The following is a 26,346-nucleotide window of genomic DNA, read 5'->3' on the forward strand; positions in this document are numbered from 1 at the left end:
AGTGCAATTTTCTTTTCTTTTTTTAAACCATTAATTGCAATGTTTGACTGAAGTTCTTGCAATCTCAAGTATATCGTGTACCTTGTGGACCTCAGCTCTGTGATCGCTTTGATACTTTCCTTTTGCACTAAGCAGTCAAACCTAGTGTTTGAGCGCTATAGACTATTCTTAGCTTTGCACATAAGATGCTTTTTTCACACAATATAACACTGAGTTTATAAATTCTTTATTGAAAAATACACTTGCAATATTTTCATACAAAGTAACATAAATGGTACAGAGTAACAAGAATTGTCTGACAATTTCATAAATATTTTTACAGAAACATCTACACAATTTCTTGACTTCAGCCTTTTTGTTATGCAGGTAAGAATGAAAGATGCTTTAATTTTAATTCCACTGTAAATTCAATTAAAGTAAGTCCTAAATTTTCCCATTATTCAGAGGAGCAGGAATGACTGAAAACACGAAGCTTTTAACTTTTGCTTCCTTATAAAAACCTCTACAATCTGAGTGTGCTACATTTTGCATTAACAACAACACTGTCCCCCAGTTATGCAAAGGGTAAATTGGTATACTGTACCAGTTGTTAGTATGCTTAATGCTTTCCTAATAAGTCTGGTATTTTGGAACTATTTTAAATAAAAACAACTAGTAAGTCTAATATATGCACCACTTTCTTATCCTGTTAGTAGGGGAGAAATTTCTCCCAGGCAGCCTGATTTAGTCTGTTAAAAAAACCAAAAAAAACCCAACACCCCCCCCAACCCCAAAACACAAACAACACAACCCCCCCAAACCCTGTCCTTCAAACAAAAAAGCAAAGTATATGTTTTAAGAGATGGACACCACTCTCCTTCTACTCAGTAAGCAAGGTGGCCAGTTCCTGACACTCAGGAAAAGCAATGTGAAGAAACATGACAAGCATATAAAATTCCTTGGAAAAAAAGCAAACATCCCTAGCTTCCTGTATTCATTTACTGCATATACATAAAGTTAAAATGAATTCTTAATGCCATTTGCTGAAGAGGGGAGCTACGGGATGTCAGCTTGAAAATAAATACAAAAGTCAAATTGCTTCAACACAGAAAGACATCTGAAGTCGGCCTTTGAAAAAAATATTCACATTTAGAAAGTGCCATTGCAAATATACAGCAAAACTACTCTTCCTTAAAAATGACGCTTCACAGCCCTATCAAAAGTGCCACCTTTTGAACATGAGTTCACTTTAAAACATTGCACAGCTAAAAACAATGCATAAACAAAATTATCTATCTTTGTACAACAAGGTGCCCAAACATTAAAGCAAAACAATGTGATGGTTTTCAGGGGCACATGCAACATCCTGAATATGGAAAGAATCCATCCAGACAGCTTCCTTCAGGGCTGAAAAAGATTATTTCCATCTTCTTTTTCCAAGCAGAACTGGACTTTGCTAGAACAGTACTTGTAAGTCATTGGTTTTGTGGAAGTCATTACTGTACAAACCAAGACACTGTTGAATATGGTTATCTCAGTGCAGTGTTCCCACGTTTGATGCACGTATAACTTCCTAGTCCAAAGATGAAAATGGTGAAGTACTGATACAAACAACATGAGTGGACTGGTTAGAGCAAACAGATTTAAATGTCTGGTGCGCAGTAGAAAGCCGTGTTAGGGATGCATGCTCCAAGCAACAGAAAGCGCTTCAGCTGCTTGCCGAAGCCAAAGCCTGGAGATGGATCGCTTGCCTTATGGTTAGCTTAACTATGGGGTGAGGCTGGGTCGCAGGGTTGGCAGCGTATCCTCGCTGCCGTGGGCATTGTGGGAGACTCTCCTCCTGCCCCTTCCTGACAAGTACAAAGGCTCAGCGCAGTCTGGCAGGAGACAGGTCACGATCAGGGTGGCGAGGTGGGAAGAGGACAGCCTGGCTGAAGACACTTGCAAAGGCTTGGTGACTCCATGTGATGGACTAAGCAGCCTGGCCCGGTGGAGCAGCAGCGAGGGAAGATCTGTGCTGAAACACCGGACTCAGTGAGACCCTCTGTCATTTGCTACATCTTGTAGTCGTCTTAACAGAGCGGTGTGATTCTCCTGACAGATTCGCTTAGCTGGTGCTTCAGTACCGTCTTCTAAGAGAATACCTCTCTTCTTTGTTGGAGTTTCTCCAGTTCTAACCATGCTGTTAATTTCCTTTAGCCTCTGGAGGGGGGTGGGGGGAAAAAGTAGAATTAGCTCTCATTATTGTGACTACCAAAATATAAAGTGAACTTTTGTTAATTGCATTACAATGGGATTATGTGTGCTATATTTCTGGAGATCTGTACTGTACCTTTTTAATCACCGTACTGGTCTTTCCATTACTAGAGTATGCTAGAGTCTTACTCAGACTCAAGCAAGCTGCTTGTTTCAATGCATGTAGAGCTGAAAGCCCTTCCATCCATAGTTAGGACTCTTACCTTACACCATAGGTGCAACACTCCCTATCTAGAATGAAGATGCTTCTCAGGGAAGATTTCTACTTTGTTCTTGGTGACCAGAGAGGACAGGATTCAGCCTGTTACATGTTCACCTGGTAAGTCCTTTCATGTTAAGGCCATTTGGAGGATTTTTCCCCGCTAGGTAGCTAAGAGTTTGTGATTGTACTTAATGTTCTCTTTCAACAGTCTCTGACCCATATAACCCATCTGTTCCCTGAAAGCAAAGGGTACTGTTGCCGCACCTCCTGAGTCTGTCAGGTGTGTTGGTACAAAGAGTAACTTCTTTTAAAAGTACACAAGTAGCCTGGACACCTAATTGCTTTACAACTTCTTAGATACCTGAACAGACAGTTGGAAGAGCATTAGGTGAGAAGGTACATGTCATATGAACAGAAAGATGTGTTGCACAATCTCCTGTAATTTCACTACCAAAAAGAAAAGGTAGAATTAAGGATTTATAAAAGCAAATTAAACCCTTTTTGACTCACCTTCGATGGGCTGCTGCTGAAATAATAGAATATTTTCTCTCGAGGAGAGAGAGTAGGCTCGTTTTTGTGTGGCGAGATGTACACTGGGTGATTCTGGGACAGCTGTATTCTGCGAGGGGAGCCAATCCTTACAAATGGGTAGGGCGAGAGCGGAGGAGAATCAGTCTGCTCAAAAGAAAATCAAAATCACCCAATAATTGGTATCTGATCTCAGGCATTACTACAGTAAGGCTTTTGTGAGTTGGTCACCATAAACACAGTTGAGTTTTTTTCCACTAATGTCACACCATACGTATTTAGAACAGATGCAAGTTTTGTCATGTTATTAGGCCAGATTAATATTTTTTTATCTTACTTTTCTAAGGCTGGCAGATGACATTGCTCAGTGCTGTGTCTCTCATACTGGAGGAAACATCATACAGGCATCAAAAGTACTTAGTATTTTAGCCGCGAAGTATGTCCTTGAGGTGAAATTACTGTCATAAAAATATAATCCCTTGAATTTGCTTACAGTGAGGTTAGCTAAGAGTACTTTACTGCATATACAGTAAAAAAAAAAATCTATTACTGATGAAAAGCACAGAATTTAACTTACCGCATTTGAAGTATACTTCAGGGCAAATTCTTTAATCTGCTCGATATACATGTTGTTGTAGAATTGTATAAGGTCCCCTCGCTCTTCCTCCTCAGTGTCACTGTTGGCACCCGTCAGTCGGGTTGGAGTAGGGGGAGCGCTGTTGGGATGTGGTACGGGCAGGGTGCTGCTGGATCGCATTACTGGACTGGAGTCTCTGCTAGCTGTAAAGACCAGAGCCATCTCTCCTTTATTCAGCTGCAACTGTTTAATGCACTTCAAACACTTTAATCCCAGACGCTCAGCATACAAAAACTGTGTTCCAGACTTTTAAATTGCAGTATAGTGACCGTGAACCTGGTGTCAATATCAGCGATGCTAATTTTGTTCCCTTGGCATCTTCCCTTACAAAAAAGCAGTATGTTGTTAAAGACCAACAAACTGCCAAGTATGTGTACAGAAACACGTTTGATTTCCAACTTAATACTGGATAAACTGCAAGTGCCTTTTCTGTATAAGCTGAATTTCATCATAATACAAGCAGAGCTAAAACTCCATTTTGCAGGCATTTGTGCTATGCTTTTAAGAGTAGTTCTTTCTTGTCGCCAGCTGGCACAATTTCAAATAAGGAATGGTAGTCTTTTTCAGCTAGTAGTAGAAATATTTGGCTGGGTAATACTTTTTTTTATATATATACACAAAAATTTTTTTTCTTCCCCTCCCTGCCACCTCTGTGACAGAAAACATTAATACCTACAGTTTATACCATCATCTATTAAATATCTTGAGAACTGGTGGTAGGAACATACAGCATCACTTATTTGCTTTCCTTTAATAAAAGTTAGTTCAAGGAAAATGTGTCAGTTCAAGTATCAAGAAAAGAATCTTCAGAGATGTCAGATATGCTAAAATAGATGTTGTGGGTGGCTTTCTTCCTATCTCTGAAGACAGCCAGCTACTGCAAAAGAACCTGCTGCAGCTCCATGATTGTGTTGAGAGTAGCTGTGAACACAGGCTAGCACTGATTTCCTTCCATTCTACAAAGACATGTTCTTTGGTGTACAAACTGAACTCAAAGAGTTCAGGCTGGCCATTGTGGTAAACTCTTCAGGTAAGTGCACATGGTGATAGATTCAAAACTGTCAAAGTGGGTGTAATATTAAGTTTGAGTTACAGCAACTCTTAAATGTTAAAATTATATTTTTAATTGTGGCCAAGTTTACCAAAGAAAGAATTGCTTGTGGTGGGGTGACACAAAACCTAACTCTTCCTTTATGCACGCGGTTTTGGAAACGGAATTAAAAGCAAACATCTGAAGTTGGAATCACTCACTTCTTTCTTTGTTTTTCTCTTTACTTCTGTCTGTAGGTGAGTTCTGCTGGCTACTGCTGTCACTGCTGCCAGAGCGTCGTCGTCTCCTCCTGCCTTTTATCAGGACACTGCGATATACCTGCAGGGAAAAAGAGAAGCATAATGAAGGAAGGATGATTAGACATGCAGTTACATCATCAGGAAACAATAGTCTGCATGATATATCTGCTTGTTAGAAACTGCATTGTGGTATCAAACTGCTTCTTACAGGGGAAAATACAGCCTCCTAAGAGGAGTATTATCCCATAGGCACTGCCTTCTTAGTTTTTAAGTAAAGATATTTTCTATTTTAGTTATAGTTTAGCATAAAAAGCTTTCAGTAGCGCAGGATTTTGGATGCGACTGCTGTCTTCTGAAGAGAATGGATCACAGACTGCACTCATTTAATAACTAAATGTTACTGTAAAAAGCAATCCATTCCTAAAATAGAACTAAGGCATTTAATAAACGGAATACCACATTGTTTAATACTGCCTCTACTTACATGACTCTTGGCTTGTGGTTGTGTCCGATAACAGCGCATAATATTCTGAAATGATCTATCTTCCTTAGTAACCTAAGAGGACATGAACAGAAAAGTTAAATGGGGGTTTTTTTGTTTGTTTCTGTGTTGGTTGGTTTTGTGAGTTTTTTTGAGGAATTGCAATCTCTGGAATATTTAGTCTTAAAGAAGTGTTTTGTTTGTTTGCTTTTTCTTTATTCACACTGTACCTTAGCCATTACATAGATGGCACACATCAGCAGCTGATCCAAATGTCTATCCATCATGATTTCAGGGCAGTGCACCAAGGAATACTCAAAACATGTCCAGATCTTCTTCCGCAGTTCATCAGATATATCGAGTTTGACACAGAGATCTCTCAGACGAACACTAGCTAAATGATACACCTGTTGAAAGGGAGACTATGCTTAGGGCCACAGCAATACTGCTTTTCCTACCCAGCTAAGGAGTAGTTCAGGCTTGCCCACCCTGTAGAACTTGTGCAAATGATAAGCCAAAAGAAGAATAACTAAATTTAACTTTTTTCTTACAAGACACAGACATTCTCAGTACTGGTATTGATGCTAAGAAAACAGTTGTTTAAAGCTTAAATTCTGAGTTGTCCTGAGCACAGGAAGGGTACTGCATAGCCTGATAAGAAACCACTGGATTGAATAAACCAGAATGTCTGAAAGGTGATTTCTTCCTTTTAAAGAAAGAGCCTTAAAGAAAATGGACACCTTTAAGTACCTGCTGGCCAAGTACATAATCTGCTTCACAACTTGTGATGTGATAGCTGTGGTGATAGTCTACTCCTTTGCTAGTGAGAAGTTGCCTGCATAAGAAAACTACTCTTCAGGTACGTGTATGAACAGACAAAGGGTAGAGATTAACTTTGAAATGGAATATTTGCTTAGTAGTAGTAATAAGTACCTATTTTAAAAATCACTGAAGACTTACCAAAATACAAACTAAGCAAAGCACAAATTAGACTGAAAAGTACCTTTCTAAAGAAGAGTGAAAGTGAGCCCATCTTCCGAGGTCTGATGGACATGGCAGTGGTAAATTGCTGGGTTTGTCTTTGCTCTCCAGGAGGGATCTGCTGAACAGTTAACTGGCCTGGTAACTGCAATGTTGCCCCAGTCATCTGAGTGTTCAGGGTACCAGCAAGAGTCTGGGCACTGAGAGGCTGAATGGGGCCAGAGACAGCTTGAGGCTGGGTACCTACATTTACTTGGACTGGGAAGAAAGTTATTCCTCCATTTTCATTGGCAATACCTGTAATTTAAGAGAAAGACTCTGAAGTAAGAGCAGGTTGATGGAGGGGAGGTTGTGGTTTGGTTTTTTTTTTTTTTAAAGAATTCAGTAATCATGTAATTAGTTGCTTATAACTGTAACTATGTGTTTAGTATATATGAAATTGTTTGTTTCAATAAAGTATTTTTGGACTTTTCAACATAAGGAGAGAAGAAGATAATGAAATTGAACTAAGCTTTTCATACTAATGCAACTTTCATCCCATGCCAGTTCAGGAAGGAAGGCTTACTGAAATAACTAAATTTTATAAAATAGATGTTGGCAGTCAGAACATCCTTGTGCTGTACATGTTTGGTTTCTAAATTCTGCTCATCTGTTCAAACAATTTTTCCCAGTTATGAATCCTTAAACATACATACTTTTTCTCCACCAGTGTACTGTCCGTCCCATCCCCCCCCCCCCTTACTGTGTACTAATACTCTGACAGGAACAAGCCTCGATAATTCTTTAGTGGCTTTTCTCTCACCTTGTACTGGTATTGTCACAGTTTGCCCGTTGTTGGCTGTTACTGTGGCAGTTGCCACTGTAACCAGTGTCTGGCCGGGCACTGGAGTTACTGACATTGCTTCAGGATTCATGTTCTGCACAGGCACCGTATTTACCACAGGCTGTTGGGAAACTCTTACTGGAGTTCCACTGTCAGAGGTATTATCGTTATCAACAAACAGTCTTCTCCTTGTAGGATTGGCTGTAGGAGAACTGTATCTGTCATACAGGGTAGTTGGAGAGGATGAAAGGCCTGTGAATTAAAAACACACACACACACACACATATATATTTAACTCTTTTCTTTAATCCCTTATAACACAAATATGTGACAGAAGTCTAATGAGAACCACACAATGTCATGCAAAGCTCTTTGGGAAGCATTTTTAAAAATTCCTTGTGTCTACATTTGTGGCTTACAGATTGTTTTTAGAGGTGATGGTCTCAAATAATGCTGTGTTTAGCTTAGAAAAATATTAAGTTATTATGTTTTATTTTTCCAGAGAAAAGGTTGAGACTTGACATAACTAAATATATATTGGAGCTTCTATTCTGGTATAACAATAAAGCAAACTATTCAAGTGCTACCTATTAGAACATAAGTACTGCACGTGTATAAATATTATTTAACATATCCATATGTACACATACATCTATGCTGTTCATATACATAACTTCCTGAAAACACCCTATCAAAATAGTATTTTGTTCACACTGAAATGATGAATGCATCCTTCCCAGACATCTCACTTAACTATGTGAGTTGCAATAGAAATACCATTTACAAATGTGTGTGTTTGCAGTTAACTATACATTGACATTAAAGCAGCTTCCTTGTTGTACACCACTTAGATTTAAAAATTAAAGCCATGGTCTAAGTGTAAGTAAGTATGTTATGCTTAAAAAAAGTCTCACCTTTTCCTAATCCTCCAGTTTCAGCGCGAACCTCATTTATTCGTCTTGGTGTCAATGGTGAACCTACAACACTGTTCCCAGCAGATCTCTCAAAATACTGAGGTGGCATTACCTAAAATATTTATACTTTTATTAGAGTGTCTGTATTGCAGATTAACTACATAATAAATTTTTAAAAGCCTAACTAAAGCTTTGTAGTGATTGTACTACTCTAAAACACACAGTACTGGAATAATCTTTCTATGACAATTAAAAGTCCGTACTTCTTGTCTAGTAATCTTTTCAAGTGTGACTGCTCCAAACCTTCCCTGCTTGTCCATTTTGTTCATTGTTCTGCTACACTGTGCAAATACTGGGGGAGAATCATCTCAGCTGCATGTCTCCATTTTGGATGTCTCTCTAGAGCTGTCCATGAACAGAGCAGAGCACACCACATTTACTGTTTTCTCTGCCTTGAGTAGCTTATAGGGTGAAACTGAAATTTGGACACGCACAGCCTCTCCTTCAGGGTATAACATCCACTCTCTACCATCCTGTCTGTGTAGGAAACCTACGTAAAACATACCAACAAGTGCTCACCTCTTCGCAACTAGGAACTTTGTTTTCATTATCTCTGATTCTGTCCCACAATATGGATTCCTGTTTCCATGCCATACTTTCCAAGATCTGTTCTTCAATATGATTAAGGTGTTTTACTACTTCCCGACAAAGGCCGTCCTCTGCTCTAATGAAAACCTCAATTACCTGCAAGGCAGATAGTTATGATCAACATAATGTACTTGTTTCATATATTTATTTCTTCTCACAGAAACATCCAATTAGAATTTCTGATTTTCAAGGAAGATGAGACTTAGAAGTATTAATGCTGCATTACAATGAGTCAATCATATGTTGTCTTGCAGTTTTAGCAGAAGACAAGATATTTGTATCTTTCTAAACAAACATGTCAAACACTGTTGCTGAATAGCTACAACAATAGGTCATGATAAAATGATAATCCATTAGTTACTGTATAGATACTTGGATGCTGCTCCTGTGTTAAACTGCTAACAGTATTTTGATTTTTAAATGCCCAAGACACCCCAGAATGACAGGTACCTGGGTAATATTTTTTCAATACAAAAAGGGGCAAAGCTAAGAATGAAGGTTAATGTGTAAGTTAACATCTGGGTAAGGAGATTAAATTATAAGTCAATAGAGTACTCATGAATTGATAAGCACTTCTAACTATCAAACACTTTACCTTATAAAAGTGATAAACTGGAATGTCAAATATTTCAGTGATGAATGGGAAGTTTCCAGGTGGCTTATATGTAAAGGTAATTATCTCAAGGCAACATGCCAGCAGAGATCTATGAAACACATCTTGTTCCAGTATTGCCTGCAAGAGAGTTGCAAATTTCAATGCTCATTTACAGTGTAACTATAGAACAATAAAATGCTTTCTATTCTACCTCAACAGCAAGATTACCAAGCTTATAAAAAGAGGTGTTATTTTGTAAGAGACAGAACAGAATCCAAAATGAGCCATCTTTACTCATTAAAAATTTCATATAGCTTTGTGTTTGCAAATGCAAATAATTTCTTGTACACTTTTTCTTCCATTCACGTGTATTTTCACGCTACTTTTTAGAGATTTAGCCTCATTTTAAATAGGTGTCTGTTCTGCTCTACAACTGGTTTCCTTTGTTGTAAGCCCAACTTTAAAAATGAGGTATAATTTGATTAGTTTTCCTTACAGATAAGTCAGTGTCTCCCAGTCTCCTTCTCTCTTGCTCAATGACTGACTCCAAGACCTTGTAGTATAGCACCTCAGCACGACGAAAATGCTTACTAGCAACATCTGCAGGAATTTTAAATAGAAACAATATGGTGAAATGCGATAAAAGAATTATATTCTTAAGCTATGATTTAGTAGCTTGTGTGGATTTTAGTGCTGCTATGGCTACAATACTTTCAGGACTAAGCCAGTTAGTTACGTTAAAGTTAACTGAGGAAACCCTCTCCTGTGCTGCACTGACTTGTGAATGCAAAGCAGAATAACTTATTACTGAACCCAGATTTTGATGAAAACACAATATATGAAGAACAATCCTTAACATTGCTATAATACAATATACGTATTTCAAGTTCAGAAAATACATTGAAAAGTACACTTATATGGATCCAACCTGCACTGGGCAACAGAAAACACTGAAGCAACTATGCTGACAAGAACAGAGGAAGGCCCTATTAAGAAACAGCATCTTCTATTTTCAATGCGTCTTCATGCATTTCACAGTTCATGACAACTTTGTAAATAATAATTTATACTGGCAGTATTTTAGTATCTGTATTAACGTATCTTTGTTTGTAAGCCCAAATTGCCAAAGTTTAAAGACTACAATTAGTCAGATTTTTCATTACTATCACAAAAATCCATGCCATTGCTATTACTCTTAAATCTGAGAGAAAAAGTGGTACCCTTAACAGTGCTTTTCGTTTCACTTCTGTAGAACGGAAAGTATCATCAAATTCCAGTGATTTAAGCTAAGGCTGATTATAAAATTGTATGCAAGGTTGAAATTTGCCATGTCTTAAGAATACAGGAAAAGACAAAAGTAACGCAAGAGACACTTGTGCTAAAGCATAACATATAAGTAAAACTAAGTTACAAGAGATGAATATGTTTACAGGCATTTAATTCTTGTCTGTGTAAGCAAAATGTTTCCTACCTTTGGAAAAATTACTGAATTCTCCTTCAGACTGCATGCTCTGGCAGTATACTTCATACATTTCTTTTACTCTGTTTGCAATAGATTGAGAAGGATCTCGGGAACATGCCCTGAAAATAAAAACTAAACATTTTCAACATACTATTCCTACTAAGACAAAAAAAGAAAAAAATCTACAACTATTTTTTAATATGATAAAGGCATGAAACTGTAAATATATTGCATAGCAATACAAACACGCCCATACATGCCTAACTATATATGTACTGTAAAATGTCAAAAGCATATTACTATTATTGTTATTCTATACGCTGTAGTAAATATGCGCGTCTTTTCATGATCAGGGATAAATATTGAAAAGCATTTTCCATGTGATATAAAAATTGTTTTAAAATACATTGTGCCTGAAGCAACAGTTTATCTACGTGGAGAATAAATTTTATTTTGCATCTCCTACGGTATGGAATGATTTGCTAAGTAGGAAGAAGAAAAGCCTTGAAAATTTTGTATTAGCAGTTTACTGTTAGAGAAGCTCAGAACTGTTGGGTTTTAAACGTTGCATGTTCTTACAGCCACCAGTCTCTTAAGGACAAATGTATCTACATAAAGAGAACAAAGTCTTTTGAAATTTAAATGTCTTTCTGGGTCCGATTTTACTCCAGAACCTTTCAAGACTGACTCACATTTTAAAGTACACTGTTCAGCATTAACGTTTCTTATTAAAACTATTTAAAAAAATAGAATTATTTGGTTAGCTAAACATCAAACTTACCTGAGTATTTGCTCCAGATTTTCACTGGGGGCATTTTTCAGTCCTGCCAGCATCGTATGAAGGCGGCTCAAACTGTATGTTGCTATGGAAACAGGTGTTACATATGGGTTGCTCTCTTTAATATACTTGCGGCCAGTAAGTGGGGTTGTAATCCTAAGTGATTTGGACTAAAAAGACAAAAAAAAAGCATATAACTGTACACTGTTATAAAACTTAGATACATGTCATAACCTAGAAGTGTCAATCTGTAGAATTCTTACCCTGTGTTACGATATATGCCTGGAAAAAATGGCTAGGAATCAAAGAGCCCAAACTAGTTCACGTCTTAGATAATAGCCAGCAATAAAAGATTTATCTGTGTCACTTGGATGTTTGTATCAAACAGTACAGTATAAACATATAAACAGAGAGGATGTGACCTCACACTGAAATGCAGATACTGGGAGTGAAGTGTGAAACAACTAGGCCAATCTAGAAAAAAAAACCCAAACCCTAGCCATCCCTTCCTATCCCTTGAGTACCAAAGGTAGCTGTAGCTTATAGGAAAAGCATACTGAGCCAGGGTTTCCTTTCAGCAGGTTTAATTCTTAACATGAAAAGTCCTGAATCTAACGATTAGCATTTTAATTCATTTGCATCAGATCAAGCCATCATCACATCAAAACAACATCAAGGATGTTCCTTCAATTAATATGCAGCAAAACCAATGCATCTTCTAATTATCTAACCATGCAACAACCAAGAAATATTTTCCCTATTTTAATGAATACATTACATTTTGCAGTTTTCTCACCATGAAGTCTACCTCCCAATACTCCTCCCATTTTCCCCACACACTCTTAAGTGTGTTTTATTTCTGTTTCCATACCCTACCAGGAAAGATGGTTCCCCCAGCCCTGCCTTGGACTCCCCAAGAGCATGCAACAGCACAAGCATTGCAGCTGCAAGCTGCTGTCTTATAGGCCACACTGTTTCATCACTACAGAAACCTACAAGAGTTACGCACCCAGAAATATGCCAGCAAAACTAAGTGGTTGATTATTTCTTTAAACAGATCAGAAGCGAAGAATTAACTATTTGCACTGATTTTGCAGATAAGGTTATTTTGATCTTTTCTCTCCAGAACATTGAAAGCCATTAAGCAACTCTCACTCTGGAAAAGATCACAGAACTATTTCAGTGATCTAGACTGATTTACCCTTTTGATCTCTGTAATCTAATTGTGCTAATAGAGCTTATATCCTTCTTTATTTGCCTGTCTTGTATCCTTCCTCCTTTAAGACATCTTTTCCATCTTCAGGAACATTTTGATATTCTGTAATCATAGGTATACTTGTCTGCATTCAAAGTCAGTGCCTGTTTTTCAAATGCTACTCTAGTCACACAAAGGCCCTGATAATTTTATAGGTCTTCACTTTATTGTTCTGAAACATGTGTTGTTCTTTATCCTCTCAAAGACCATATTCTATACTATTTCATTAGTCATATATAGACATATGTATGCATCATGCTTTTAGGCAAGCAAGGTGAAAACCATTCCCTAGTGATTTAACTAAAACTGTAAAAAGATGTAATATTAACACCTGAAGCACATCTGTTAAAAGGAAACAAAAAGAATGTATAGGGCAAAGCGCGGAGCAGCTTTGCACACGTTAAACAAAAAACTCTGCATATGAGACAGAGATGTGAGGGAAGGGGAAGTTGGACAGACAGGTCCAGAGGGCCCCAACAGTTGCAGGGCAATTCAGCACCTGCCAAACAACCATGGAGAATTGCCCCTTCTTTTGTGCTTGAAAATCTTCACCTAAAGATTTACCTAAATACACCTTTCTAGGTAATTACCTAAATATTCTCTATACTGTATTTAACCAAAGAAACCCCAAATGTATGGAGAAATTGTGTCCCCCAAAACCCCCAAATAAACAATATATCTAATCAATTACAAAAACTAACTCGGCTATGCTGTGTACACTCCCAGATCACCTTGAACAATAAAGATGGTAATTTCTTGTAGCTGCTTCTCTTCATCAGACATAGACTAACTCAACTTATTCTCCATATAAAAACAGCAACACAGACCATGTTGCACTCACCCTGTCAAAGTGCTGCTGCAAATTATGCTTCACTTGTACTCTTTCAGCTGTTTCCATTCCTGAAGTTGTATTTAAGCACCTTGTAAGAGTTCCAATTTCTTCATCTGCATCCTCCCCAAGAAATATTCGCTCATCAAGATTTCCTACTGACAAAACATACTCCTCGTAGGCCTTGTTGATAGCTTTGCTATAGCAAAAAGGAAAAGACATACAAAACCCCCTTTATTTAGACAATGCTTTGTTCACTTGCTTACTGAATGAACACAGTTCTGGTCTCTTGGAAGTCTACTTCAGAACTTCTTTTAACCCTGACGGAAGCATTGGAGCTCCTTTAAAATCTACAATATCTGAAACACGACAGAGGCAAGGTCATTATTTTTCCATTACATCTGATGGCTTGCCATTTAGTATAGCTGCACGAGGAACATAATAAAATACTGAGAACTCATATTTGGCTGCAAGCTCCTCAAAACTTACACAGCATCACATAATCATAATCTACACTTAACTGTTTTCATACCATTTAAAAGAAAAGAAGTCCTACTCATAAGCATCTCTAGGTTTATAAAGAAAAAAATAACACCAAATCCAATTTTTCCCTCCCACTTCCCACTCATTCAATGTGCTCCCACATCTTTTTCATACTAATACTCTGAGTTATATATAAAAAAATCAAAACATAGAAACATAAGAATAAAAGCAGACATCAAGTAACACCATCCTGAAGAATCATTCGTCTTTCAAATATGCCTCAGACTGTACCACCTCAAAGAAAGGAACTGAAATGCAATGTCATGTATAAACATTAATAAATACACAAGTCAAATAGCTAGTATTAGTTAAGACACAGATAACAGAGCAAGTGCAATTGTATTACAGAGGGATACTAACGCAAACCAAACCATGAATACAGTGACTCACAAGCTATCTCCAAAGTTCCCAGGATCTAGAAATCCAGTCAGATTTTCATCTTTTCCTTTTAAAAGCTGCAAGACAGTTAAGAACAAAGGATGGATGTTTCAGTTCTTAAAAAGGTTTTGGAGATAATGAGTAAGGAGAAATTTTTCTACATTACAAATTTATTGACCAACCTTTTTGTCAAAAAGTTTCCGAATATATGGCTTCCAAAAATGTTCCTTTATGCCTTTTGCTTCTAAAACTAATCCATAATGTAATGAACACAGTTTTTCAATGATGCAGGGAGGATCAGATGATACTTTATAATCCTTACTATGAAAGTCATCAGGTAGACCTACAATTAAGAATACTGTATTATTTAATTTTGCAAATCCATACCTTGTTTTCTTATTAAACTTAAATTCTATGCTGTGTAGTCTAGGTAGTGTGAAATTAAAATGGTAAACTAATTAGATCCCTTGAAAGAATTATTAATTATATAATGCCCACTCAATTTGATAATGTTATCAAAAGTCAATTTTGAGTCAGATATTTAAAAAATTAGATATTGTGCGATAAAAATTAAAAATATCAGTTCTAATCGAAAATCAATCAAACACTTGTGAACTATAATATTTATTCAAATAAATTTGAGATAATGGTCCCAGTTCACATCTGAACCACTACAAAGTAAATGTGAATACTGTGCAGCACTGAAAATGAAGTATAAGTCTGGAAAGAATTACATCAGAAATTCAATGGAAACTTCTCACCATTCATTTGTATTTGTGGTTATCAAGTCAACCTACATTTCCATTCTCTTCTGAAAGAGAACAGTAGCAATCCAGAAATGAGAAAGAAACAATCAAGTTGCCACTCTCGTATTTGAGCATTGGATCTTTCCAAGCTGCTGCCTCACGGGAACTCTCCAGTCTGATTGTGTCCAATGACAACTGTGTCATTATGCACTCTTTCACTGACATTAAAATGTCATTAATTGACATTTTTACTTTGGAACTTCCTTGAATGGTATTTCCATAGTAAATTAAATTCTTGACTTACTATATTATTGACAAAATTCAGTAGTCTGTTATTACATACTACATTAATAGATATCTAACTGCGTAGCCAGATATAGAAAATATTAATTCCCACGTATTTCAAATCATTATTATTCAACTTATTCTCTGCCACATAGATTCATACTCATTTCAGTAGCCTTAGAAGTTCTTGCAGACTTTGGATAAAGATAGATAGTTTTCTTCAACATACCTTTAAAATTAGGATTCAGAAGTTCTTTACGATTAGGACACTGGAGAGCATTTCCATACACTAGATCCAAAGCACATAACAAGAGATGGTAGGAATTGACCAAGTCATCACTGATCATAGGAAAATTACCTTCAATATTAGAAAGACATAAGACATTAATTAAAATCAGCATAGATTTTAAAGTATTTTAACCAAGAAACTGTTGAGATTTGTATTACAATCAAAAATGGAGTCTTGGAAACACAGACTTTGGTGACTATAAATATCTGGGTAGAAATGCAGGTAGTAAAACAGACACACACTTAATAAAATATAGCAAAAACAATAGTAAAATATGTTTTCAGGAACAGCAGCAACTGTGTAGGAACTCAAATATATTATGCTGTTTTGAAAACAAACCTTACCAAAATGCTGATAAACGTGATATTGCAGACTCAGTCATTCACCGTAATCTGATTAATCAGTGCATAAATAACTTGAAGCAGCATGAACTGTATAATGCAAAGTACCTCAAGGAAGAAAAATTTGTTACCATAACTCTGGCAATTCAAGCCCCACTGTCTGGCAGAGTTACTTCCTTCAACAGATTCTTACTCCATCTGCCTGAAACAGAATCTTGTTCTGCTTATAACAGGTGGGTGTATAAGGGGGAAGAATGGGTTCCGACTGAGACTTTCCTTTTCCCCAATTTTGCATTGCTGAAAAGTGTTGCAAAGAACTTTAACTTTTTCTAGGCTAGACCCAAGTGTTCAGATGTCCTAGAAAAAGCAAGCACCACCGCCTCTTTCAATTCCCCCCCCATTCTCCAGAATGAATCTGTTTTGCTGGGGGCGTGCTCATTATAAACAGTAATAAATTTAACTTTATTTCTCTTGTGCTTTACAAAAGAGTTAAAATATGTCTCTCTGCTCTGGTTTACAGTGTAGCTTTATTTCATATACCTCTAAAGTATTTTTTATTTATCATCTTCCTGTAGAAAAAAATCCTTGTAACCTCTTCACTCTTTTATCACCTTTCACAAAGATTATATTCAGATTCATTACTCTTTACTGAACTCGTTTAGGTTTATGATATTCCTTTAGAGGAATGGCCATAGCTAAAAACAGTCTTGTAAAATAAACTATACCATTAATTAATACCTTAAATCACAATTCCATGACTTTATATGCACAGCATGATTTTTCTATCACTCTTTCAATACTAATAACTCCTTTAGTCCTTTTTTTCGTTTTTCCCAGGTAAGCTCCAAACGACTTAGCTGAGCCCACTATGAAGAACAGGTTTAAATCCTTGAAGAAATCTAACACATAGTAATAAACTCACTCAAAACACATCAAAATGTATGTATGAATATTTCTAAATTATGCTGTTACTTTTCTACCAGTAATGTATCAGTTTGTTCAAATTTATATTTAATTTTCTGATTCCACATTTGTTAAAAGAAAAAGAATTTCAATGCAAATAATTGGAACTATTTAAAATAATGAAGCCTACAGGAAATTTGAATTAAGTGTACACATTTATCAGTTATTTCCAAATAACCAAATAAGGTTCACAGCAAAGCAATGAAAGTTCTAAGTACAACAGCAAAATGTTAATCAATAAAAAACTTAAAGAAGTAACTCTCATAACGTAGGTCCACTTCATAACCATGAAGTCTAGCACGACAATTGTTACTGTCAGCACAGTCAAAAATATATCTAATTTTACACTACCAGTAGTTTCATACAAATGATTTCTCAATGACATTTCAAACAATAGCTTACTACTCCCTTTCACAACGTAGTACGAAATAATAATAACAAAAAAATAGTTATCTCACTGCTGCAGAGGTATTTTTTTCCCATTTCAATTTTAAAGAAAAAAGTCAAGATAGAGAGTTTAAAGATAAATTCTTAAAAATAGTATGCAAGAATTGCAGTATCACTAAACAAAGTCACTATCTTACTTTGCAGCATATACCAGAAGTACGAACAAGACCTGTACTTTCTCCATTTGTGAAACTGAACGCAATGATCTTCAGGCTTGCAGAAATATCACAGAGACAAGCCTGAACTTGCCACTGATGTGCGGTTGCCATGATAAGGATTACTGCCAACCCTCAAAACACAGTGAACAAAACTTAACATGAATATTTAATGCCTGAAATGGTCAACATTTAGTTTCCATTTCTGTGCTGCCACACTTTAATAAATTTACCACTAGCCACTTACTAATTTTGCAGTTTATAATTACTGTAAATTTTCCTTTTTCTTGTAAAATATAATTGACTATGTTCTCAACATGGTATTCTCTACAAAGTTAATTTGTATATCTGAAGCTGCTCGCTAATTAACAAGTAGTTAATTGATGATGTAGTTACTCGAACATATTAACCGATAATTTAGCTATAGGAAGACTCATTAAGTCCCTTTGTACCTTGTCAACTGTCTAATCTACCTATAGAATTAGGGATTTTATAAAAGGGAAAAGAAAAATCTGTGATTTTTCAGACCGACCGACTTACTCCCTCAGCTGCCTAACTGTGCTAAAGAATAAAGTCCTGAGTGACTGGAAATGAAGTACAGTACTAACTCTCCTTGGACTCAGTGGAATATGAATAGGTATTTCATACTACTTGAGAGCGCTATTCTGGAATGAAAAAAAAATTTAAAAAGATGAAAATCATACTGTTGCAAGGGTTGCAAGCAACATACTTGTTTAGGAAAGATTTCTCTTTCCCAATAAAGTGGAATTTGCAGCCTATTGGAAAAAGGCATCTTCTGCATAAGATACAGTGTTCAGTACAGCACTTGTGCAATACCACAACCTTCTTGATCTTTGTACAAAGCTGTGATGGTGAGGGTCCAGTAATATTGCCAGTTACTTTTCCAAAAGGGAGCTGCTGGCAGCCCTCCACGACATGGTACAGTGTAGAAAGAAAGGCTAATCTGTATTTAACAAAGTTAGTGCCAGATAATTCAATATTGTGACAGCCTACTCTGTCCTATCCTCAAAAGCTGCCAATTAAGGAAATCATGGCACACTGCAGGAATCTTAACACTGATTCACTTTTAAACTGGGAAAAAACCACCCCACCACACACACCCAAACCAAAACAAAATTCCTTTTATCACTTTCTTTGTAGAAATTAAACTATTAGTTTTCTTCTACTAGAAGTTTTCTTATGAAAAAATATAAAAAGTCTCTGGAAATTATTAACGGACCTGAATCTACAAAGACTTTCTTTCAGTGAGAAATATAAATCTTGTCTTTATTTTCCTCAAAACACTATCTTACTTATACAGAATTCCCAGTAAACACTCATCCAAGCAGTACTTGAATAAAGCTCTAGGTATGCAGAAACTCTTTAAGACACAGGTTTGATGAGGAAAGACTTTAGACTATATGTGATATGAATGAACAACTTAAGCCTAAAATAAGGATTTAATCCTGTTCCCCCCTGTGACTTTCTTTCCCATCAGTCATTATCAAGAAAAACTGCTGAAATCCTCTGCTGTTCTTATTAGCTTTAAGGCTACTCTAACAATAAAGGTTATATATACATTGCAATATATTGTCTGTTCATTGCATTATTTCTGCAGAAGCATATTAACAGAGGATCCCCTTATGTGTTCCAAAGGTATCCGAGTCTTCAAGACAGTCAGCCATTTATATATACACTGCTATGTCCAAAGTGCAAGAGAAAAATCACCCTTGCAAGACAGGCACAGGCAGATGTATTTAGTAATGCATATGGTTATTTGATACAGTTGCTGTATGCTCATTTTTTAAAAAGGTAGGGTGGCAAAAAGGCTATCAAAAGAATTAGAATGCTATCTGTGACACTAGTGTGAAAGTACTCACACCTGCAATTTTATGATAAATTTTTACTAGGTTGTAGAAAAAAAATCATTAAATACTTTCAGCATTGCTGGAAACTTAGGAGGAATTTAAATATTCTTTGTTCCTAGTAAACATACATATACACCTTATGTTAATTACAACAATATCTAAATATGAATTCACTAAAATTCTAAGCTACTTTTTTCCCTTTGAATTACAGCATAAGTCTCCACAATACTGAAAACTTCATAAAAATATTCCACATAAAAGCTACCAAACTATTTGCACATACAGCTCACCTTAAAAATGTGGTAAAACATACAGTGGGTAAATTGAGACAAAATACTTTCTTTCAGGGTGTTCTGAGAAGGCCCTTTCTGCAAAGGCATTTCTGAATTCAGAAACGCCTGCACCTATTCAGTGTTTAAGGATTGATATAAGGTAACAACTAACAAAACCAGGTTTGCTGTATTTAATCCCTTTCAAATCACTTACCTTTTGCATGAACAAATAGCACCCAACAAAACTGGAAAACTTCAGTCACAGTACATGGTTGTCGTCTTTTGGGGAAAAAATACAGGAAGAAGACACCCAATAAGCTCAATGAATTAAGACTGATAAAACATCATACAACATTCAAATATTCTAAAAGAAAATTAGGCATTACTATCATGTGGCCAAAATCTTAAACCCTTCCCACAAAAACCTGACTGAAGGTAATACAGAAAGCTGCACCCTGGTTTAGCGGACACAAGTGGAACCCCAGTCTCAGTCTGCATGTAATGATTCAAATGTCACTACAGCAGACTAACCCAGCAAATTCCATTAGGAATAGGCCAAGACTTGAACAGAAAATCACTGTAAACTTAATTATAAACATGGCTAGCCTAAATGTTTTCTATTAAGGTAAAATTGTGACCTTAGTTCTGAAGAACAGGTAAATACCCGAGGTTAAAATATACAGAAAATGTTATTTCTGCTTTTCTATACAACAAATGGTACATATAGTCAGTTGAAATAATTTGAGAGCCAGAGCTGTAATTCCTTCTTCATAAGCATTCTGAGCAATATAAGCATGTACAGATGTTGTTGGAGGCACACATTACACAGTGTGTTGATATTAATATACTCAGTACAGGCAAGACTTTCAGACCTGTGTGTTCACAAAAGTGTCATCTATGTACTAATATAAACCATTTTATATAGTATCTTATACAATTTACAGAATTTTGAAATATATTAAATGTTTAGCAGAACCAAGTTCCTCTGCTGGTCTTTGTTTAAAATGCTTTCAGATAAAATATAACTCATTCATGAGGCCCCTTCTTACATCAAAAGCTTTGCAGCTACTGAGGATTTGTTATTTCTCAATACTGCCACGTATAGCATACTGGATGGTTTTCCTAAATATCCTTCCTACTTTCACATTTCTGGCTACTAAGTTTGGGTTGTGTTCTTGGTAACATGAAAATCTTGACAAAATAATCAACTCATTGAAATATTTTTACTCCCCCCCTCCCCTCCCAATCAGAAACTATGCTCAAGTATTTACTGTGTGGATTAAAAAAACCAAAATAAACCAAAACAAACTCAAAAACAAAACCCCATAAACAAAAAAACCCCTTCCCTAGCACCAATTTTTATAACTCTACAGCATCATTCCTTGTTTCCATATAACATATCATTGGAAGTGCTATTTAATATACTGCAGCTCATCCCCAAGACAGGAGAACATTAGAGCAGCAAAAAAAAAATGGCATAGAGGTATGTTTTGTCCAATATTATCACATTCCTTCTAGGTTTTTTAAAGTGTAGTTGTCTAATATGGATTGTAAAACAGGCATGTGAGCCTCAAAAACAAGCAGTACTTGCACAATGTAAATAGTCTTTATCAGGTTTTCTCTGTTTCTAGAGTGCATAGCTTGCTCTGTAAGACTGTATTTAATATTATTTATTTCATTCAGTATTATGAAGTTAAGTTGGAAATTCTTCCATTCAGGCCAAATTAATTCATTGTGAGGCCATGTTCTTTTCCATTTCTCCAGTAGTTTGTTCAGCTTTAATCTTTTATTTTCTTATTTAGTTACTCCATCAGGTTACGTAAAGATTACATATGTTTTACACAAAAATTAAGTATCATCTTCCAACATAATCTTCAAAATTACTTTACATTTTACCATCCAAGCTAACCAACTAGCAGGGTTTACTCTTCTAATAATGGAATTATATATGCAGTATATTTTTCATTTCAACATCAAATATTCATCTCAATACATAACTCTATTCCATCTATAGTCCAATTCTAATTTACTCACCCTTTGCATTCTCCAACAAAATCCTGTCTTTTATTATAGACTCAGATACATTTGGTTACAAATACCACTAAGTGATGCTCACAAGTACATCAAGGGAAAAAAAAAAAAAAAAAGCCAAAAACCCAACTAAGAAATAGCCTGTAAATATTAGAAAAAAGAAAAGAAAATTAAAAAAAAAAACAAACAAAAAAACCCCCAAAACCAAACCCCAAACCCCCATAAAAGCAACCAAACAATAGCACTTCACAGTAGTGAAGATGAAAGAAATAATGAATGGGAATAAATCAATCCTTACGAACTACCAGGAGAAAACAAAAGCCATGCTAAGTGCTGACACAAACAGATGAAATCTTGTTAAGATCAGAATAACAAGAAAAGAAGGCTAGCACTTAATTTTCACAGCACTCCTAATACGAACAGTAAAAAAGAAATAAAGCTTCTACTACAAAGTAAAATATCCAGAAGATCTGCATCTATGAAGAAAACTAGGGGACTTATTAGGCAGTGAAACAGGCTGAGTTGTTCTATGTGCTACTGAGGCCATACAGATCGTAAAATGATCAAATTCTTCCAGCCTTTCCAATCTTAGAAACACTAATATTTCTCTTGTCTACAGGCTGACTTTAATCTCTCCCCTTTCCCCTGCCTCCCAAATCATAAAAATTTAGCAGCTTTGGGATTTTCTGCATGCTGTCAGATCTGACAAACTGAAAAAAAGATTCAAAAATTACTGCGAGCAAGGACAGACAGACCAACTCCAATATTGTAAAGAACTACTATGAAAATACAGTCAAAACCACACCTAAAACAACCAAGCAACTTCATTATATTTTTGTAACAGTAATGCTCCAAAATCAGTCTGGAAATAACAGAAACGTACCTCTGTTTTCTTCCTCTCTGTTGACGAGGTTGATCTTCTTGAGGATATCTGAAAATGTCCTGAAAAATGGGCTCATACTTCTTAAAAATTACTGCAGAAACTGTAAAGTTTCTCTCTAATCTCTCAGTTCGTTCTCTGAATTGGGAGGGTAGATTTGCCATGTCTTCCCACTTTTTCATCTTGTTAAAAAACTCGATCAAGCTGAAAATACCGAACAGGTTAGATATGAAAGGGTGAGGGTTTTTTTCAAAAATACACAATACATTTTCAAGAAAAGTGCAATTTCAACTTCCCAAACTACTGACAAAATGACAGTCCTGCAAACACGACAATGTACTCAGAGCCAGTCTTTCACCCATAAACAAGGATAAGCTCAGACAGCTTGCAAAATATTTTTATATCCTCAGTTCAGGACCATGTTAAATATATATTCACAGTTCTGGCTTTTCCTCACAAAGACACAATCAGCTCCAACAGTCAGATTACTCTATAATCAGATTTCCCTCATCTTTCTGAATAATTTATTAACAAACTCTTGAGTTCTGCAATACTAAGAAAATTCTACAAAGTGTGAAAAAACCCTAAGTTTCAATAAATTTCACTTCATAAATTTGGCTTTTGTTTATTTTTCATTTCTTTATCTACATGTACTTTTTCAGTGTTATTTGTCTTTGATAGCCCAGATAACAGAAACAATGTATCCACGTTCAATTCCCTGAATTTGTGCTTTGGAAAAAAAACCCCAAACCCCAAAACCCAACGTTTTTAAAGGAACACTTTTGTATTGTTTAAACCAATAGCAATGCTCCAACAGTAAAGGAGATGGGAAGAAAAAGTGTATGAGAAAATTTTTTTGCTGTTTTGCCAATTTACTAAATTGTTACAAAACAATCAGATTGCTAATAAATAAAGTCGGTTGTTTCAGGAAGTTTTTCTTCATTGCTTTATGGACATAAACATTTCAAATTTATCAGATTCTGACATCACTTTAGTTTCATAAAGCAGGAAATGTGAAAAGTGAAGTCTTCTTACCAAAAAAAAGGATAAATTGTGTGAATATTTTCACAGCCAAGTAAAAATGGTTTCTCATGTGAGAAGGTCATACTTTGTACAACTCTTCAAAAATAGACTGTTCTTCAGGAACTGGTTTGTTTCTCCTTTGAGAGAGGGAAGTCAATCTCTGATTTTGAAAACCAGTGTTTTTACAGCATAGTAATGACAAATGGAACTGTCCTACTTCTGTGGCCATGAGCTATAACACAAAGATTCCAGTGATATAAATTCTATCTTTAAAAGCAGGAAACAAGACGGACATTTAGCTTTTATTCTCAATTTCTAAATTTCACAAGCTGATAAGCAGTCTCTGAGATTTTGTAAGTGTTGAAAAATTAGCAAAAAGAAAAGTTACCTTTGTTCTGAACAGCGCAAAATTCTGGTTAAAGATACATAATTTCCCTCAGCTGTCCCTCTGCTCACAGTTGGAATTGCTTTCCTACAAGCCACATACAAGGCACACGCTAGCCAATGCAGATCATTCCCCTGTGAAATAAAACATCAGGTGTCTAAAAGCCTTCACTGAAAAGAAAACCGTAGTCTTCAGCTATGCACCCATAGAACTGTTTCCTAAATGAATCCAGTTCAACCAGTGAGAAAGTTGATTCGTTGTTTCAGAGTTCTGTTGAGCTACTTTGTGTTTTTAACTACAAGAAAAAACCGGTGCTAAAAAGATACTTAACATCAAACTGTGTCAAAACTAGAATTACATAGTTACTAGTTAACCTTATAAATTTCACCGCTGAACCTAAGTTTAACTGTATTTTTAGTGTTGCTCTTCTCCCCTAATAACATTTCCTACTGCCTTGGTGTTAAAAAAAAGTTAAAATATAAAAGCTACAGTTCCCTGCTATCAAAACATTCTTCTGCCCTGAAGAGACAGCGGGAACAGAAAAAGATCGTTTCCATTTTTCTCTGTATTACACAACAGAACGATTACTCAATCTGGTACCTAAAGACAGAAATTAATTCAAACGAAAACCTTACAAATTTTATTCTCTCTTCTCGATTAAAAAATAACGTTTTGATAGCAAAAGGACAGTAAAAATTGGTGCACAGAAGTCTGAATTCGATGCTGTGGGTTTCTTGGGCTACATAGTATCACGGGGCCAGATGAGCACACACCTTCGGGGAAAACTCAAGTTTTCTTTCTGAGCTTCCCAGCCCGTTTCCGATGGTTACAAGCAGCGTGTGTGACAGGGGTGCTGGCAGACCAAAACACTTCCTTCCTCCGGCAGACGCACGCAGCTCCAGGCACGGCAGGACTAACCGCCTTCCACCTGTGCAAAACTGCCTTTAGCTCTGCGTTGAGAGCCGCCTGGTTACGAAAGGGAAGCCCTAAAAAATTCCGATTAACTCTAGACAGACGTGCTGTTATCGTAAGCGCCACCTTTATTTTAAAAAAGCCACCCGGTAAAAGGCATCTCCCGGTAGAAGCCTTCTCCCAAACGAAGCGGGTGCGCCGCTTTATGTCACCGTTTTAAAGAACGATCTTACAAAACCTGCACGCCTTCGGCCATCCACGAAGTTTTGCGCCACGTTCACGCAAAACCCCGTTTATTGTAATTGCGCCGAGAGCATCTAGACGGGCAACTGAGCGGCTACCGCTAAACGTCCACCGAGGTGACCGCGTTACGTTCGTCCGCTAAGCAGCCGACAGTAGACAGACTACAGCTGTACGACGGCTTTTATTTTTAACGCCTTTTCACCGCCGAGACGCGGGATCATCATTTTTTTCCCCGATTTCGGAGCTGGAGAGCACCGCTGCGCGGCCGCCCTCTGTGCGGACGGCGGGCCGGGCCCCGCCCGGCTCCCCCGGGGGGGCGCGACGGCCGCGGTCACGGCACGTCCCTCGGCGGAGCCTCCCGCGGCTGAGGCGCCACCGACTCCCGAGCGGGTCGAGGGCCGGCGGGACCGGCCGAGGCCGCGCTGCGCGCGTGGAACGTGCCCTCGGCCGCCTGCCAGCTAACGCCCGGGCGGCGCCTCCGCGCCGGGCGGTGTGAGGGAGAGGCCGTCGCGCCTCAAGGGCCGTCCCCTTCCCCTTCCCCTTCCCCCCCGCTTAACCCTCTCCCTCCCGCCGGGCTGTCCGCCCAGGGCCGGTCGCCTCGACGCGGCCGGTCGCTTCGGCGCGGCCGCTTCCCCGCCCGCGCCGCCTCACGCGGCCCCCCCAGCCCCGTCGCCCCTCACCTCCAGGGTATAGTTGCGCTTCATGCTCTGGTAGCTGAGCCAGGCCTCGGAGCGGGCGCGCTCGTCCATGTTGAGGCTGCTGCACAGCTCCTCGTAGCGCTGCCGGGTGTCCCCCTCCTCGGCCGGCGGCGAGGGGGAGGGGGCGGCGGCGCCCCCCCCGGCCCCCGACTCGGCCTCGTCCTCCTCCTCGCCCGGCATCCCGCACCCCGGCGCTAGGGGGCAGCGCCGCCCCGCCGCTCACTGCGCT

At 37.5% G+C, this 26,346-nt stretch overlaps 2 protein-coding genes across 7 annotated transcripts in view; one reads left to right on the top strand and one right to left on the bottom strand.

Moving 5' to 3' along the window:
* Window positions 1-4,967, top strand: part of AKTIP (AKT interacting protein) — a 25,734-nt gene extending 20,767 nt beyond the window's left edge. For 3 of the 4 annotated variants that reach the window (XR_775469.1, XR_775470.1, XR_775471.1), the window contains 2 exons: window positions 323-366; window positions 1,330-1,410. The gene's annotated coding sequence lies outside the window, so the exon portion shown is untranslated. Of the gene's footprint in view, window positions 1-322; window positions 367-1,329; window positions 1,411-2,450; window positions 2,555-2,645; window positions 2,718-4,889 lie in introns of those variants that run through there. The other variant, XR_775472.1, reaches the window with a different exon arrangement.
* RBL2 (retinoblastoma-like 2) lies at window positions 1,443-26,294 on the bottom strand. Of its 3 annotated transcripts, XM_010584915.1 has the most exons (23): window positions 26,100-26,294; window positions 25,038-25,192; window positions 24,268-24,398; window positions 22,860-23,060; window positions 20,160-20,224; window positions 15,840-15,968; window positions 14,762-14,922; window positions 14,592-14,656; window positions 13,671-13,857; window positions 11,578-11,744; window positions 10,806-10,915; window positions 9,831-9,934; window positions 9,335-9,472; window positions 8,671-8,835; window positions 8,092-8,203; window positions 7,157-7,429; window positions 6,377-6,651; window positions 5,604-5,780; window positions 5,377-5,448; window positions 4,854-4,971; window positions 3,543-3,745; window positions 2,948-3,112; window positions 1,443-2,181 (listed from the first exon to the last, which is right to left on the bottom strand). In XM_010584915.1, exons 4-23 carry the CDS (start codon window positions 23,036-23,038, stop codon window positions 2,011-2,013), a joined length of 3,036 nt encoding a protein of 1,011 aa, XP_010583217.1. In that variant the 5' UTR covers window positions 23,039-23,060; window positions 24,268-24,398; window positions 25,038-25,192; window positions 26,100-26,294; the 3' UTR covers window positions 1,443-2,010. The 3 variants fall into 3 exon arrangements, with proteins under 3 accessions (XP_010583217.1, XP_010583224.1, XP_010583233.1); XM_010584922.1 differs by lacking the exon at window positions 25,038-25,192; XM_010584931.1 differs by lacking the exon at window positions 26,100-26,294 and having other exon boundaries at window positions 25,038-25,203.
* Window positions 26,295-26,346: the final 52 nt, after the last annotated feature.

Source organism: Haliaeetus leucocephalus, unplaced genomic scaffold (assembly GCF_000737465.1).
Source record: "Haliaeetus leucocephalus isolate CR32 unplaced genomic scaffold, Haliaeetus_leucocephalus-4.0 Scaffold92, whole genome shotgun sequence".
In the NCBI taxonomy this organism is placed as follows: Eukaryota; Metazoa; Chordata; class Aves; order Accipitriformes; family Accipitridae; genus Haliaeetus; species Haliaeetus leucocephalus.